The following is a 17,870-nucleotide window of genomic DNA, read 5'->3' as shown; positions in this document are numbered from 1 at the left end:
GACGAGATCCTCCTGAGTTGCCGTGTCCTCTGTAGGCCTCCTGTGACAAGGAGCGGGCCACCTGGCAGTACTTCGAGGAGCCGCCGCCGAATCCTTTGGAGGCACCCTGCTTTCCTCCGGAGTTCCGAAAGGGCGGCCGTCATTGCTGTAAAACTCCCAAGGCCCGGGCCGTCTCTGTGTCGGCCTTGATGGTTTGCAGTGACTCATCCACTTTCTTGCCAAACAGGTTGTTCCCGTCGAAGGGCATGTCCAAAACTCTGGTTTGCACGTCCTGACGGAAATCGGTTGCTTTAAGCCAACCACACCAGCGAAGGCAAACACTGTTGCCCATCTGGCAGAAACCAGTGTCAGCAATGTCCGTGGCCACCGTTATGGCATGGTCCGACGCCACTTCGCCTTCCTGCAGGATCTCCAGGGCCTCAGCCCTCTTGTCGTCCGTGAGGAAGTCCAGTAGAGGAGCGATCTTAAACCACAGCTCCCTGTCGTAGCGGGTCACAATCGTGAGGGCGTTGGCCGCTTTGATTGTCGTCGCCGCCGACGAGATGACCTGTCATCCCATGGCATCCAGTTTCTTCGCCTTGCCGTCCGGCAGGGAGGTCGAAGTCGAAGCCAATGCCCCTGCCGCTTTCTTCTTGGCCGCCGCTGAGACGACCGAATCTGAGGTCGGCTGTGCCCTAAGGCACATGGGACGGAATCCGGGACTCGGTACTTCTTCTCGTACCGGTCTCTCTTGGCAGGAGTCGTAGACGGGTTCTTCAGGAGCGAAAGCCCCTCGTCCCAGATGTTGTCAAGCAATGGGACCTAGAGGACCGTTTTCCTTTTGGCCTCACGCCGTTGATAGAGGAAACCTTCCTTCTTCTGTTCTTTGGGGCAGAGCTGGAAGAGCTTGGATAACCTGCCGGTCATGGCACGGAAGGCGCCAATTTCGTCGGCCGCGGAGGCCTGAGGAGGTGGTGATGATGGAAGGCCCATCCCGTCGTCACCACTGTCGTCATCTGTCCCCGTCGTGGCCGTCTCTGTTCCCGTGTCATCCCTCGGGTCAGAGGAAGGAGATGAAGGCTGCGAAGGCCGTGAAGGCTGGAAGGGTGGGGGGGGGGGGATCAGTTATCCTCCGCTTGCTTGGAGGACTTCCCGATGGACCTGGCTCCGCTGGATCGTCGATTGGAGGTAAGGGCAACCTCGTCCTTATCTCCGTACACAAGGCCTGGATCGCCATCAAGACTGCTCCCAAATTGTCCTGTGGCCCAGGTGTCGGCCGCGACGGGCGCAACAGTTGGGGAATGGAATCCTCCTCCTCCACGAGCCCCTCGTCGGCGCCACCGTCGCGTTCTTCGTCCGCCTCATCGAGATCCCTCCCGTGGGAGCGGACCTCCTCGAACTTTCTGTTCAGGATCTTCACGACTCCAGCCAGCTCCTCTTCAGAGGCAGTGTTAGTGTCCGTGATGGCCACCGGGCCCCCCTCCCCTCATTTTCCACCGTGGGTTTCACGGGGGTCTTATCGATGGGCTGAAAAGAGGATTCCATCTGCAGTGGCAGAGAAACTGTAGGCCCCGAGGTCGCCTCCACAGGCTTCGCCAGGGCCGCCGCGACTCCCTCGATAGAGGCCTTAGCCGGGTGAATCAGGGCCTTCACGACTTTAGGCGCGCCTGAGGCCTTCACCTTGGGGGGAGGGTCACTGCCTCGCCCCCCCTCGGCTGTCTCTGTCGGGATCGACCGGGACTTCTCCCGAAGCTTACCCAGGTTCTCCGATTTTCTCTTCCCCGAGCCAGAGCATTGGCTCGTGGTTGATGGCGTCCATGAAAGTGCACCCTGCCGGGCAGCCGAGGAGCCCGACAGATCGGAGCTCCCGGTGCCCGCGGTGCTTTGCCTTTTGTTGGGCCCCCGTCGCTGGAGCGCCCTCACAGGACTTAGAAGATCGCTCGGACTTCTTCTTCTTCTCACCTGCCGGGCTCTTTCCTTCCAGCCAGTTGGTGAGGCGGATACGCCGATCCTTCATAGTCCGTTTCAACATGTTCTTGCAAAACACACAGTCCTTCTCCGCGTGCGTTTTGTCTTCGTGAAGGCAGTAGAGGCATCGGGAATGCTCGTCCTCCTGGAAGACATTCTGTATTCCGCATCCAGGGCAGTTCATGAACAGCTTGGATCCGGGTGTCGTGTTTCCTTTGTACTGGGCCTTGTCCACGCGGGGTAGGCCTCAAAGATCTTCTGGAATCCTCCAGTGAAAACTCAACGATAATTCGCCCTTGATCGGAAGTAGAAACGGTGGAGCTTGAGGCTCGATTGACCGAAAAAATTAGATTAAACTCTTTGAAAAATCGCAAAACGCAGTAAAAGCTCGAGAGCTATAGCACGAGGACTCCCAACACTTGAACGTGAGGTAAAAATCTGAGGATGGCTGCCAGAGGAGGGGCTTAGGGAGAGGGCAGTCATTGGCTGGGAGCAGTATGACCCAGGAACCAGTGATTGGTTACTACTAGAAAGACAGTTCAGAAACGAAACTGAAACTGATTTTTCCTTTACTGAGGATTCCCAGCCTGACGAAGGTGAATATTCATGAGCATGTAAATCCATGCCAGACCCCATGCTGGAGAATGGAACGGCATTGTGGGGACGAGGGACTGCAGGATTGGGGAGATACGGAGGATGAGATGTAATTCACTTGGATCTGCGTGATTTTTCTGTCACGGAAAAGTCAGCGATGGAAAAGTTTGCATGACAAATGTGCGAACCACAAAAGGTTCCCACATTTCCCATGCAAACACGCATTTAAAACCCCTACAAACCCACACCGCCACCCACGAAACACACCCACCCTTAACACACCCCCAACCACACCCTCAACATAACCAAATCCTACTTACCTTTCCTTCTCGCTGTGTCCCTGCAGCGCCAGTTCCCTTTCACTTCTGTGGTAGGGAACAGGCGCCGCAGGGTCCTTTTCTTTTTTTTCCCAGAAGCTGCAGAGGTTTACCTTGCAAACCCACGCTCACTATACCGTAAAGTATAGTGAGCGGGGTGTTGCGGGGGACAGATTACACAAACAATCCAAAAGCTTCAAATAGTGCTTGCTGTATGCATGAACAGTTTCGTATTAAGGATGAGCAGATTGTGGTTGAGGGCGTGCAGAGATCAGCTGATTGGATATTAGTGCATAGTTGGTGGAAGAACAGAGCGCAGCTGACCGATGTGCACCCCAGGGCTGTTGTGTGTGTGGCAACCATTAAGAAAACTCTATGGTCGGTGTTCAAAGTGCTCTATGGGATATCTATTTTGAATCATTATGTCAAATTATGGTTGAAGTAACAATCCGGTATGTGACGCAGAGTGTCGATTCTACAAGTAATGATCATATCCGAATTGAAGATCTGCAGTTGTCCCGGTCTGTGTTATCAACGTGATGATATGTGTGACGACTTATTTTTGTCATTCCAATGTAATTACCAAGAAAAGCGTATTAAATGATTATTCACCTGTGGAACGGCTGGTGCTTGCTCTTCCCAAGACATCCTGATGGTCAACCGGACACTCCTCTTCCTCTTCTTTAATGACAAAAGTAATAACTTCTTTTTCGGTTTCTAAAAGGGAAAACAATATGAATTGCCATTTTGTACAAAACCAGACCTCAAAATGTGCACTCAACACAAGCCATTGGTAAGAAATTGTGTGCATTGTTCAGGTATATATCTGAGGGAGCAAGTGGCATTTAAGCCTGGCTAGTAGTTTGTAACTTGACCTTTTTAGCGCAGTACAAAATTCAAATTAGTCCATGAAGGTACTTTTATATTTGTAAACTAAAACTCTGGCAATCTGACCACACTGATCAAATCAACATCATTGGGAGCTAGCGAGAATTGATTAAAGAATAAGGATCTGCACATGCATTCACAATGATAAAGTGGAAAACAGTGGGGGATTCATGTAGATTTTACATTATAATAATTGGTCATACGTGTCTAGACAAACATTCTCTGACAAAAAGGTTAGAACTTTTTTAAGGTAAAATATGATCAATGTCGGGGACTAATCAGTCACATTTTACTTCAACATGTTAATAATTTTGCCCTAGCCCCAGAATTTTTAAAGCATGGTGTTAGGGAGAATTCTCTGTTTAGGCTGAATTTCCTAACCTAGTGAGTCCCCCAGCAGCTTTGCTGGATTTTTGGGGTTTATTTGTTACTCCTGCCAAGAGTGAGACTCTTTTACCCTCACTCTTGGACATGATTTGAGTGCGTTTCTTTGAATCTAGATGTGTTTAATGGGTTATGTGGTCTTTTACTCCATAGGGCTTCATGTGTTTTTGTGATGTGTGTTATACAGCACCCTCAGTGCAGTGACACGGGTGTCATAGTGACCCCCCAGTATAGACTCCATACCCTGGGACTGACTACTGTCTCCCAGGGCATGTAAAGTCACCATTGACTTTACTAGTCTTAAATTCCGAACAGAACCAGTACAAACCATCATATTGTGGACGTACTGGCTGGGGCAATTCGATTGCCCCAGGGTCTGTTAGTCGAGGGGGCACGTCTCCGTCCCCCCTGATCGAGTTTTGGCTGGTGGCAGTGGATACTACTTTTTATATTCAACCGCAAATATTTTCCTATGGGATTTCCCATTGTTTTAGGCCACTATCTTTATTTAATTATTTACAGTAGCCTCGAACATACCGCCGGTTTATTTAATTAATATTAATTATCCGGTTGGTATTTTTTGCCAAAACTTGATTCTAAAATGGCGTTTGTGTTCTCTTCTGTAACTCCAACCCAAGTCGAGCCCTTTGTTCCACTTTTTGGCGGGCTTCTCCACAGAAGCCCTCCAAAGTGGTGCCACTCTGTCTGGGGTACTTAGGAGGGGAATTTAGGCACCCTGGACTGAGTTGCCTAGGCAACTCAAGTCGCACTCCATCCTGATTGGCCCAAGTGGTGAGCCGGCCGGCTCACCACTTAGCATGTTTGAGTGACAGCTAGGCTGAGTGAATGGGGATTTGCTGCATAAAAGCAGGGCTTTGGGGACTGGAACTTCAGAAGTCGCCACAGGACCTAAGAATCCGACGAGGGAGAAGCTGAGCCGACCCGCCACGACACCACCACCGCTGGAGCCCTGCTGGACTGCCTCACCACTTTTCCCAACGACAGAGGAGATCTCCCGCCGGAGAGTCTTCTTCCTTTGACTGGTGGGGATAACCAGTTTCACCGTCTTTTCGCTTTCCCGACGTACCTTGTGGCCGCCTTGCCCGTGTCAAGCACCCCAGCAACCGGGATACCACGTTTTACCACGACACAAAGGTACCACCTTTAACCGGAAGACTCCGCGGCTGGTTTCTTCCCTGGTAGTGCAACGACCTTCATCTTTCCTCCAAGTCGAGATCTTCTCTTCCCCTGGACGACGACGCGACTTGCACCCACTACCAGGAAACACTGCCACCGCTGGAGGATCCTTCCCACTTAAGGTACCGTGTCCCGCCTGGCTTCCCTTGCTACCGACTGTACGGGGTAGATTTAGCCCCCGGCTTTCGAACCTGGGTTAGTCTGGGACACCCTGGCTAAACTTTCTTAAAGCCTCTCTAAACCCTTTTTGAACCCTCTGCAAGACTTTCTAAGCATAGTGTAACTGTGTGATCTTGGGCGCATTTGTGCTCTGCTCTCTCTAAGAGTGGGCCCAGCCTCTGGACTTTGGCTCACCAGTGACTTTTTGCTCTCTGCCTTGCTAACAGTGTTGCTGAATCTTAGAGGGGTGTACCTTTTCATATTATGTCTTTTTTCCCTCCCTTTCTCATAAACTTATCGGAGTGCAATCTAGTTAAGCGCTCATCTCTGTATGAAAATAAGTGGTGTTTACTGTGACTTATCTGATAAGAAAAAAAGGGTGTATATATTACAATAGTAACTGTGTTTAGAATATTTTACAATAAGAGTGCGGGAGTGTTTCATCTGTGTGTTTTTAAATAAATTATATACTTTGATACCCAAGCTCTGGTCAGTGTTTGCTTGTATTAGTGTATCTGAGTGCCTATTGTGTATACTTTGCATACTGCCTAACTCTTCTTGAGGGAAGTCTGACTGCTCAGCCACAGCTACCAGGTAAATCTGGGTGGTACAGACTGCTACCAAGTGGGTTTACTGCCAACACCTGTAGTCTTAAATCTTTTGCAGTGGTCCCTAAGGGAACTGCACAGGTTTCTGCCTAACACATGGTCTTGTGAAGGATGGGCAAACCTGGCTATGATCTATACAATCCACCTCAGACCTACCTATATTTTTCGATTTGCGCTCAGTCCATTGCCATTCTTCAGTCTTCTCTGACCACTTTCTATCCTCTCATTTCGCTTATTCCCCATATCCACTTGCCCTCCCCATCCTCTTATTCCGCTGAGTTTTTGTAATTTTTTGTTTACATTGGCTTTGTCTGTACAAGGTCATTTCCTCATCTTCCTCCCATATTCGGTGTCTGATCTCTGAGAGGAGGACTAGAATCTAATTCCCTTCACCGGCAGAAGCACAACCAAACTCATCACACCGATTACACAGGTTCGGGGCAGTTAAAAGTCAGACAATGCTGGACCCAAAACTGATAAGCAACGGATTCTGTCTCAGCACTGCCAGACTCTCAAAGACATGGTCCTGTGAAGGTTTGCACTCACAAGTGTGCCTATGCAGTGGATCCGGAGACAGAGACTGAAGCCTTTCAATGTTCGGTGGGGATGGAAGCGCTCCATCCCACTGACAGCAGCTTCAAGCATGCATCCATCCATTTGGAATAAAAAGCAATAGAGTTCTGAATAATATATATATATATATTTGTTTTAAATCAGCTCCTGGAACTGAGCTCTCTACCCTCAGGGACACCCAATGGCATCTGCCAACTCACATATGGCCAGTCTTAAACGCTCTGTGGCACGAAACAGCAGTCGGCTGGCTTGGGTAAAAATAAACCTCTACTTGACTTTTACAGTGTATAGAGGTTACAATGGTTGCAAGGCAAGTACAAGACAGACACAGACAAGGTGAATAAGATGGCATTTGCAGCGAAATGGCAAAAACATGATAACATACAGAGTTTTCAGGTCCAGGTAGGAGAGGGAGGGAGTGGTGATGGGCTGGGCGGGGAGGGAGGGAGGTCTAGTTAAATAAGCTTGGGTGAAGAGGTGAGTTTTAAATCGTTTCCTAAATGACCAGAAGGATTCTTGAGCTCTGAGTGGGAGAGGCAGTGAGGTCCAGAGTTTGCTGGTGAACGTGGGGAAGCTGCTGTCTCCTGCCTTTTGAAGCTTGAATCTGGGGATGGCTAGGCGGTGCGGATAGGTAGAATGGGTGGGTCTAGAGCGGTGTGTTGGTGTGATGCTGTTGGACAGGTAGGCTGGGGCCATCTTGTCGAGACATTTGTGTGTGAGGGTGAGTGATTTGAACATTATGCGTTCCTGTATTGGGAGCCAGTGATGTTGGTGTCTTGTGTCTGAGATGTGTGCAGATCTGGGGATGTTGAGCACAGCCCTGAGGGCATTATTCTGTAGGACCTGCAGCTTAGAGATATTCTGAATCTTCGTCCTGGCGTATAGTGCGTTGCAGTAGTCAAGGCGTGTGAGGTCTAGTGTAAGACAACCGTCTGGTGTGAGGAATTTTCTGCAGGCGCTGATGAGTCTGCATGTGTATGCAGTGGCTGAAGTGGTGGCATTTACTTGTTTGTTGAGATTGAGTGCGGAGGCTAGGTAGAAGCCCAACATCTTAATCTCACTGGTGACTTTGATGGTGTGTTCATCAATGATGAATGACTTGAAGAGGTGATCGAGTTTGGCGATTTTAAGTTGAGAGCCGACTAGAAGCAGCTCGGTCTTGTCGTCATTTAAGCATAGCCCGTGTTGCACCATTCAGTCTTGGATGGATCGGTATATGGTGTTGAGGGTGGCTGTGTCGGTGTCATGGTCTCCTGAGATGGGTATGAGAACCTGGGTGTCATCTGCGTAGTTAGTGCAGATGACACCCAAGTCGTCGAGGCGGTCAAATAGTGGTTTTGTTAATAAGTTATACTTCGGCTTTGGGGAGAAGACTTTCATCGTGCTGTCACTGAGGAAGGAATTAATCCAGAGTGTGGCATTAGCGTAGAAGTTGGTTGCTGATGTTATTAGGTGCTCACATAGAACTTTGTGGTCCACCAGGTCAAACACAGAAGAGAGGTCTAGTAGAAGAAGCACAGCTAGTTTCCCATTGTCCCTCAGATTGTCCATTTGGATTTTGAAAACCAGTAAAGCGGTTTCTGTCCTGTGTCTAGGGCAAAGCCAGACTGACGTAGCCCCAGGATGTTATTGGTTTCCAGGTAAGTTTGAATTTGCAGATATGCAACCTGATCCAAAATGTTGGGGTCCAAAGTGTTTTTTTTTTTTTAATAGGGCTAGTAACCAAGCTCTTTTTTTTAGGTTGGGTGGGATGCAGTTGCTTTTGAATGAGGCATTGATTAGATTGGTGATGAATGGAGCGATTTGGGGTGCACAGTCTTGATGACTGTGGGTGGGCATGGGTCACCTTGGCATCTAGAGGGTTTTAGGCTGCGGATGATCTTCAGAACTTCTGGCATGGTGACCTCTGCGAATTCAAATTATGGAGTCTCCTGGGGGTGGGGGGGGGGTTGGTGGCAGAAGTGGGTGGGGTTTTGGTAGATGGTAGACTGGAGGCACTGATTTTGATTTGGAGGGCATTTTGAATGTCCTCGCACCAGTGTGCGTCTTTGCTACAGCTCTCAAGTGGCGGGATAGGAGTTTCTAGTTCTCTAAGGATTAGGAAAAGTTCCTTGGTGTTAGAGCTGGCTTTGGCTATTCTGTTAATGTAAAGTTTCCCTTTGGTGAGAAGGACTTTTTAATCCCTGGAAGCTTTGTCGAAGAGAATTTTGTTGGTAGGTGAGTTTTTTTTTCCCCAGAGTGATTCTGCTTTTCCTTTAGTTATTCTAAGCATTTTTAACTCAGGGGTGAACCACGCACCGAGGTGGGCCGGTTGTTTCGCTTTGCGAAGCGCGAGCAGTGCTATTTTGTTGATAGCAGACAAGATTGTGTTGTTGTAGAGACTAGTCATTAAGGTGGGTTCATCGGTATTGTTTGTGGGAGATGCTAGCATGGGTTGGCAGTGATGTTCTTTTTGTTTCTTGAGAAAGCCTATTGGAGCAATAGTGGGAAGATGGGACTGGCTCATCATGGTGTTTAAGTTTAAAATGATTAGGTGGTGATCCATCCAGGGGCAGGGAGAGTTCGATAGGATGGTGGCCTTGCAGTTGATATCTGCAAGCCAGTCAAGAGTGCGGCCTTTCGAGTGTGTAGGGTTCTGGATTCTGTGCTCAAAGCCTAGTGCTGATATAGTGTTGGCCAGTGATAGCGGATTGGAGTCGAGTGGGTCGTTCAGTCCTAGGTTGAAGTCATCTCGTCTAACAGAAAACCCAAATCTCAAACCATCTTACTAGGTTAGTTGAGTGACCTCCTTTTCAAAGGCGTGTGTGGGCCCGGTGGGATGGTAGATGAGGTGAGCATTTAGTGTCGCTGTTGCTGAGATAGACAGTTTCACAGAGAGGAGTTCACAGGAGGTGGGGGCGTGGGCGTCACTTCTCTCATGTTCAGAGATGATTTAGCTATGATGGCCGCTCCGCCCCCTTTGGCATTAGGTCTGTCCCTTCTGCAGATGAAGTAGTTGTCAGGGACAGTGAGGGACGGGACAGGGCTGGGCCTGAGGCTTTGTTAAGCCCAGTTTCCGATATAGCTAGGAAATCTAAATTGAGTCGGGTGATTATGTCTGCAATGTCAAGAGCATGGCCTGGCATTTATAAGTGCTCCCATAAGGTTTAGGTTGGGAGTGTTGTGGGTGGAGGGTGGTGTGTTGGTGGCTTGCGAGTAGGGGCGCACCGTGCGGTAGGTGATGAGTGAGTTTCTCACTCGGGTGGAGGGGGCTAGAGCGTCCAGTGTGTCTCGGTATATGAAGGTTCTGGCTGCAAGGTGCAAGTGTCTGGATTCAAAGGGACGAGGGAGGCTAATCATAGAAGTAATCATTGGGGTTAAATAAGGTGTGAGCAAACACCCTCTTAATATATGGTTCTGCAGCACCAAAGTTTCAAACGAAATTGCCTTATTACACAGGACAACACAACAGTGCAAGTCTACTCCCTTTTTCCATGTGCTTATGTTATACAACTCTACCCAACTCCCTCTAGAAAGACTTCTCCAAGCTTGATACTAGCATCCAGAACAACTGTATGGCTCTAAATTGCAGGTAACCGGCTGTAGAAGATAGGTCACTGCCATGCTGTCAGACCATGATTGCAGTAGATTTAGACTTGTACTCAGCACTGTGAGATGATTAATTCAAACCTTGGTGACCCCAAGTGAACTAGTCTAGTGGGGGTGGATCTAGTATCCCAAGTCTCCCGACTGTTGTAGCCTCTGATATTACTGGTTCTTCCACCCCCACAACCCCAAACATATTTAAGCTCCCAAAGGTGATAGACCACCAAAAGATTTTCAGGACCTGAATCCCAAACGTAGTTGCGCTGACTGGTAAATGGGGCCTGCAACACCATCAACTACAGCTATGAGCCAGTGCAGGCCGCACTCTGAGCTGGGGAGTGAGTACAATCACAGGAGTCTGACGCAACTCCACATCTTGCATTTCCCCTGGCAAAAACTACCCTCAAGGCCCACTACCTCAGCCGGTATCCGGTCATATTTTCGAATACATATTTTCGAAACAGCATTAGGTCGAAAACATTTTGCTGAATTTTTTTTTCCGAAAATATTTTATTTTATTTTTTTTGTGTTTGGCAAGTAAAAAAAGTGTTAAAAAAACAGGGGTTGGGGGGGCCCTTTTAAACATTAAAAAAAATATATATAATGATACATTTCGGCAAAATTGCGTCGACATAATGGCATTCGAAAATATGCCATTGGAAAATATCACTATAAACCACCTCAGCCATCATCCATATGCCCCTTCTCAAGATTTCTAGCCTTAGCTGAGCCAGGCCTGGTAATGGCACTTCTACTGTCCCTTGTTGGCTGGCACTGACTGAACTTCCAAGTTTGTGTAGAGAAAACGCCTCCAGGTTTTAAGGTAAGGCTCTAGAAATAATAAGGAGTGCATCTGTAAAACTGTGTCACGGGTGGGACAAGACAAAGTAGGGCTGTTCAGTTTGTTCCTAGCACCTTGGAATGCTGAGTTCTTTAATCATAAACATATTAAACCTAACAAATCTTAACATGTGTATAACCTTCCGGGAACACTCGTCCATCAATATTCCAAAGATGGTGGTCAATATAAATGTTCAAATTGATTCTTAAAACCCCATGCCCCTCCTAGCAAACCCTATGCTTCTCCCAGCAAAATGTTTCAGAGTATTGGCCAACAAAAATGCTCCACAAATCTCATATCCATGTCCAGTCTTAGTCTACAAACAAATATCAAAGATATTTCCCTGGGCAATCTACTCCAGGGTGTACTCACAGTTATGACTAATCTTGGCTTCTCTGGACCGCTATACGGTCTTTCTCTAGGTTACACCTCTCCACAGTGCACTTCTTCAACCCTCTCCATAGTCTATCTCTTCTTAGCACGGTGCATGTGGGACAGTCTACACACTCCTTCCCTTGCCTTTGGGTTTGATATGGTGACTTCTCTCCACCACGTATAAATGTTCTCCTCTGTATATAAAGAATATTTTTCCCGTCATCAGTCAGGGTGCTTGTCATCTCCTGCCAGTGGTCTGTTCTTATTGGACTTCTTTTGGTTTAGGCTCATCTTGAAAAAGGTCCAGTTCCAATCCTTCCTTCTTTCTTCTAGGTTTCTATGGTAGCACCCAGCCGTGGGCTGAGGCTTCTGTGAAAAGCTTGCGATTATAAAAAACCACTCTGTCAACTGTCCTGGTCAGGGACAGGGGCTGCTGAGACTTCTAGTCACATTGCAATGTCTATGATTATGGCATACTCGGGAAATTGATTATTGTGTCTCAGAAAAGGTGACAAGCCACAGTAATCCCACTCCACCTAACCTCTGGGAGGTGTATTGGGTAGCTCAGGACCGTCCCACTCCCTGTGGCTCGCCCCCCTCATGACAAAGGATGAGAAAGGCTTCTAACTCACCAGAAGGTGGTAACATGCTGGCAACCATTATCAGCAATTAGTACACTTGCATAAGGTGCTAGTCAATCAGGAAAAGTAAGATGCCCCTGTAAGCTCCCGTCAGCTAGCACCACCCCATCTGAGTCTGCCACTCCAGTCTGCTCCCCATTGTCTATCTTCACTCACCGCCACCTTACCCCCTGCATCCATTGCCACATCCCACCATTCATCAATTAACTGCCAGAGTGCCACATCACCTCTGCCCTCTCCCTACCACATTCTCCACGCTTATGTAGTCTTCCGTGGCTATGCCCTCATCCTTCAGTAAAATGGAGTGCCTATCCAATCCAGCTTTTTCTTAAGGTTTCACAGCTATCTTCAACCAAGCAAAATGCTGGGCTTCAATAGCATTACTTCCCCTATTCTTCTCCAGGCTGGTTGATGGGCAGTTAACGGCCACGTACAACCACGCACATGGGAATTAATGCTACAATCTCAGCGTCACTGCAAAACATCCAGGTATCAGCAGAACTACAACATCCAACAAGTAATTCTCCTGGCTCCGTTTTATTTGCCAGCGACAGCACTAAGATCAGAAATCATTAGCTTAACAACCCTCCACATCCAATTTTTTAGTGTGACTGCACCATCAAGATTTGTTAGAAACACAACTCCCAAAAGAAAATATTTCTTAGGTCTCCTTCGCCCTTCAGTGCCACCTGCACAATGCTTATGGAGTTTTAGTAATCAAAGCTTAACATGCAATGTCCCTTGAAGCTTCTCCTTTTAGCAAGGCTTCTGCAATATTGGTGTGCATTAGTAAAAATGCAATTCTCAGCATTCAGTGCTTGTGGGTCTGACTGCAGCCCCCCCAGTCTTCTGCATGCAGTCACCTGCCTCTTGTCCAGCTATCCTTCACCTCCTCACGGGCCATTATATACACCTTTCCGTTCACCAGCCTGTTTTTTCCACCCTCTACCCATTAGTTCTCCAAGGGCTCTCAGTGTCTGTCACCCTATCTGGATCATTGGTCCGGCTGTACATCTGTTTGCAACTGACCATCCCATTTTCAACCGCAGACCTTTCCAAACTATTTCCCATGAAACCATGGTCAGTGAAGACAGTTTGCGGGTTAATCAGTCTTGGCAGTATATCTTCCATTGGACATACAGCAGTGTGCTGTTCTCGCTGCTCGTCAGCTCAGAGAGTCTCTGCTCCACACTGCTCCCTCAGCCATCGACATCCGATCTACTGAATGACTTCCTTTTGCTGGTGGTTCAGCAAGTGAGGTAACATGTCCAAAGGAATCGAGAAAATCCTTGTCTCCTATGGATCGTAAAGAAGGAAACAGGTATGCTTCATCACAGTCCATTCCCTGCAGCATTTCAAAATATTAGGCGCAAGCAATTCTGCTCCCCCACTATCACATTTCCTATCATTTGTATTTGTATTTTATTATTTGGATTGCGCTCCAGACCCATGGTATCAGGGCGCATTGCAAAGGAGGACTCACAGCTTAGTTATACAGCGTCATCATATTATACAATTTACACTACACATCGATATTTAGAGTGACATGAAATCATACAGTTTACCTCTCATCTACGAAGTAGACAAGATAGTGTGCTTATATACAGGAAAGGTACACAGCAATAATACAAAATAATAGAGTCATATAAAATAGAACTTAGTTACACAGTAGGTGATAATGTGCAAGTAGAGCAGAGTGGTTCATGAGTCAGAATAGTTCATCCGTCAAGGAAGTGACGTCTGGCATTGCTAGACAGAATCTTTGAGCCATGTGATGAAATTCTGCCGGAATTTCGGGTATGGTTGATCCACTCGTAGAGGCGGGGGTAGAGAATTCCAGAGTAGCGCCGCTTTAACCTGGAAACATCGCTCCCCTACTCTGGACAGTTTGAATCTGGGGACTAGGAGACTGTTTGAGCTGGATGATCATGTGTGCCTAATAGGGTTGGTTTTGATGAATCTGTCTACGAGGTAACAAGTTGCTACCTTGTTCAGGCATTTGAATGCAAGTGAGGGCGACTTTTAATTGGATTTTTTCATAAGTAGAGAGCCACTTATTTAGTTTACTGACTTCAGATATGTGCTCTCTCCTGTAAACACCAAGAGCTGCTCTCAAGGCGTTGTTCTGGAGGATCTGGATTCTTTTAATGGTTTCCTTGTTGGCTCCGATGTAAAGAGCATTGCAGTAATCCAGCTTCGACAGAACAAGCGCTCTTGCCAAGGTGATACAGCTGCTGTTAGAGAGGAAAGGTTTACCTGCTCTAATTAATTTGCACGTATATGCAGTGGAGGATGCCAACGTATTGACCTGTTTATTGAAAGTGAGGGTCGAATCCAAGTAGACGCCTAAGGTTTTCACCTTGTTGGCTGTAGTGATGAGGTTATTGTCTATGTTGAAGGATGAGTAACTCGGTCCTAGTTTTTTTAAGAGTGGCGGAGGTGCCCAGGATGATGATCACGGTCTTGTCATCATTCAGGCATAGTTCTTGTGTGACCATCCATGACTGGATGATGAGATACACACTATTCACCAAGGCCAAATCTCTTCATTTCAATACATTATACATGGGCCAAGACACCAAACTGCCCTCCCCCATCCCCATACTAGATGCTATTTTTATGCTGGATTTATCTCAGATCCTCTATGTCACTCTCTGGGGCATGGGCAGGGGCAGATTCTTCGTTCCTAACAGGTTTGATTTATTCCCGGCAACTGTGGCCCTGAATACATTTAGAGGGATTACACACCCCTTCAGTGTGGACTTTCCATGCTGTATTCTTTTTTCATCTTTATATATATATTTCCTTATTATAGTTTTAGTTGTAATACAACTTTTTCAATATACATAATTGTAAACTGGATTTGTCTTTGCATAGATTCTTTACATGTTTTACTAAATCGGTTGGTGTCATGATGGCATCATTATATCCTAAAAATTACAATAGAGTTTGTTATACAGAAATACAAGGTAACAATGAATTAGGCTCCTAAAATCATACTACATTTTTTGAGGTGATCGGAGTAGAGCTTGGAAAACAGTCAATGAAATGGATACAGAACATTCTCATAAGCTGAACTCATTAGTGATGAAATTGCGGTTGGTGATTAAATAAAATATTAGCTTTAAGAGATATTAAAGAGGTAAGACGCAAGGTTCAAATGATAATAACAAGGAATAAATATATTAAAATCAATGAACAAACATTAAGAGTTAATAAAAATCCAATCATTGTAATATTCAGTGACACTTTTGTGGTGTTGAATATATATGACCACGTCTTTTTTGGTCATCATTCTAAAATCTTTCAGATGTTTATAGAAATGTTCTAATCTTAGTTCTGTCAACGCTATACATTCTGTCAGTAAGTGCTGAAGGGACTCTTCATGTTGTGTTTGCTTACAGAATCTGCAGGTTGTGTTTAATAATGTAATTAATAATAATAATTTGCATTTTTATATAGCACTATGAATTCTCAGGCATCCGAGCGCTGCTTATTATTACCCACAGTGTGTGGTGCTCATTTATCGACCTCGGAAGGATGAAAGGCTGAGTTTGGCTCTGCCAGGATTCTAACCTGCGTGGGCATGGTCTGCATGGATGTCAAAGCGAGCGGTCTACTCGCTGTGCTATCTGACTGGATGTTTAAGGCTAAAGTTTTGTTATATCTAGCTGCTTGCATTTTGGTAGGCCATAAATTGAATCTCAGTCATATACAGGTACTTCATTTAATGATTTGGCTATAAAAGCTCCTGCTTTAAACAATTAATATAAATTACACGTTTGCCATGTTACGTGCCAGTCCCAGCGCCAGAGCTTTAGTTTTGCTTTATCTGGGTTATGAAGTAATAGGTCAATTGAAATGTCAGCTTCTTCTAAGGTGCTTTTGCATTGGTCTTCCCATGTTTGAAGAGGTGATTTTTTATGTGGGGCTAGGATTGCTTTCACAGCCGTCAGGAGAGTAGGGTGATTAGTCTCAGTAGAGCAAGGTTTTCTATAGGCAGATAGCATTTGCCATGCCAGCATTGACGATAGAGAGGTTCATCCCATCTCAAACTGAATCATTGCAATCGGAGTGCTCATTGGGACGCATACCATTTTTTTCCAATATAGCTCCTCTAGTAAATTCCAGTTGGGGCGGTTCAATGGTAATTGGTATGTGCTCCATCTGCACCGCTTGGTATTACTTTTTGTCTATAGAATAATCTTGCTGGCATATATGAACATTTTCTGTATTTATTTTGAATTGTTTGCCCTTGGGCAGCTAGTAGCTTCATTTTTGCTCTTAATTCTAGTTTATACGGAAGCTCCGAGACATGTGTATTTGTATTGATGTACTTGTGATAAGGAGACCTTGGAGAGGGTCCAATTGAATCTGTACTTGTTTAGGGACATGTTGTGGTGAAATACCATTGCATTAGATGTTTCTGTATTGATGGTAAGATCATTATTTAAGGCATATGCGTCTAAGGAGGCCAATTTCCTTTGCAGGCCAATAGGGGGGTCCTGTCTCGAATCACAAGGTCGTCGGCTTAAAGGATACACAAGACTTCTCTTGAGCCAAGTTTGGGGGGGGGGGAGAGCGAACAGTTGGAAGGGGCTACTAATATCATTAATATAAAAATTAAATAAAATGGAAGCCAATATGCAACCGTGCTTGAGCCCTCTGTCCGTTAGGATTTTATCTGAAAGTAGTCCGCCCTCAGTGAGCTTGACCTTTATGGAGGTATTGATGTAAAATTGTTGAATCAAGAATAAAATGTATAAAGGACATTTGGCGTTAAAAGGTTTCTTCCATAAAATCTTGCATGACACTGAGTCGAAGGCCTGCTTAAAATCAATAAATGCATGTCAGAGCACCACAGTATTAACTGAAAAGGATATGGTACTCAAAAGGATACAGGTGGTAGGGTCTTCCGGATCCCTGTTCACTCGTTTTGATAGTTGTGAAGTCAAGTTAAGACCTTCCAAATGATACAACTCTCTGACTGGTAAAACAGGCAGAGTGATGGATCACTGGAAAGGGTGTGGGTAAGTTATAGGAAGTCAGCCTAGAACAAAATAAAGTATCATGAATAACTGCCCCAACCTGGGTATGATGGAATAGAAAATGTCATGAATGCACACACTGACCTTGAGTCTAGGGCAGATGAATCCAGCAGAGTCTCTTGAGGAATCCAAGGTAGAACAAACGACAAGGAAGGGAAGATTAGTAAGGGAGACTTATCCCGAACGGAACGAGGCTCGCGCTAGATACTGAGTTGATGCACCACAGGATAGCGTCCAAAGTACTGTTCACTGTCACCTTCCAATTATCCTTGAAAAGCTTCCTTCCCACGTAGAGTAAAGTATAGAAATGAATCAATCCCCCTGTTAATATCACAGGTGCAGGAGTTGGAAATAGCGCTCCTTTTAAGGTATAAACAAAGTACACGCGGTTCTGTACAGCCGCGAAGAAAAGAGCGTGTGCGTGTGGATTTACACGCGATTAGGATTCACGCAGTCCAGGCCAGCAGCGTTTGAAGACAATATATATGCGTGTGGAATTTACACGCGAGCAGGATTCACGCAGTCCAGGCCAGCAGCGCTTGAAGATAGTGTGCGCGTGTGGATTTACACGCGAGCAGGATTCACGCAGTCCAGGCCAGCAGCGCTTGAAGATAGCGTGCGCGTGTGGATTTACACGCGAACAGGATTCACGCAGCCCAGGCCAGCAGCTTTTGAAGATAGCGTGCGCGTGTGGATTTACACGTGAACAGGAT

The 17,870-nt window shown here is 46.4% G+C and overlaps 1 protein-coding gene across 1 annotated transcript in view; it reads right to left on the bottom strand.

Annotated features, from left to right (window-relative positions):
- Positions 1-17,870, bottom strand: part of LOC138453804 (zinc finger protein 11-like) — a 2,054,811-nt gene that overhangs the window by 488,059 nt on the left and 1,548,882 nt on the right. Inside the window, exon 13 of the mRNA XM_069606980.1 lies at positions 3,471-3,575. Coding sequence (XP_069463081.1) covers positions 3,471-3,575 — 105 coding nt within the window. The remainder of the gene's footprint in view (positions 1-3,470; positions 3,576-17,870) is intronic.

Source organism: Ambystoma mexicanum, chromosome 4p (genome assembly GCF_040938575.1).
Source record: "Ambystoma mexicanum isolate Mex_15411 chromosome 4p, UKY_AmexF1_1, whole genome shotgun sequence".
Classification (NCBI taxonomy): Eukaryota; Metazoa; Chordata; class Amphibia; order Caudata; family Ambystomatidae; genus Ambystoma; species Ambystoma mexicanum.
Note: the sequence above shows the minus strand (reverse complement) of the source record. Positions and strands in the feature narration are given on the sequence as shown.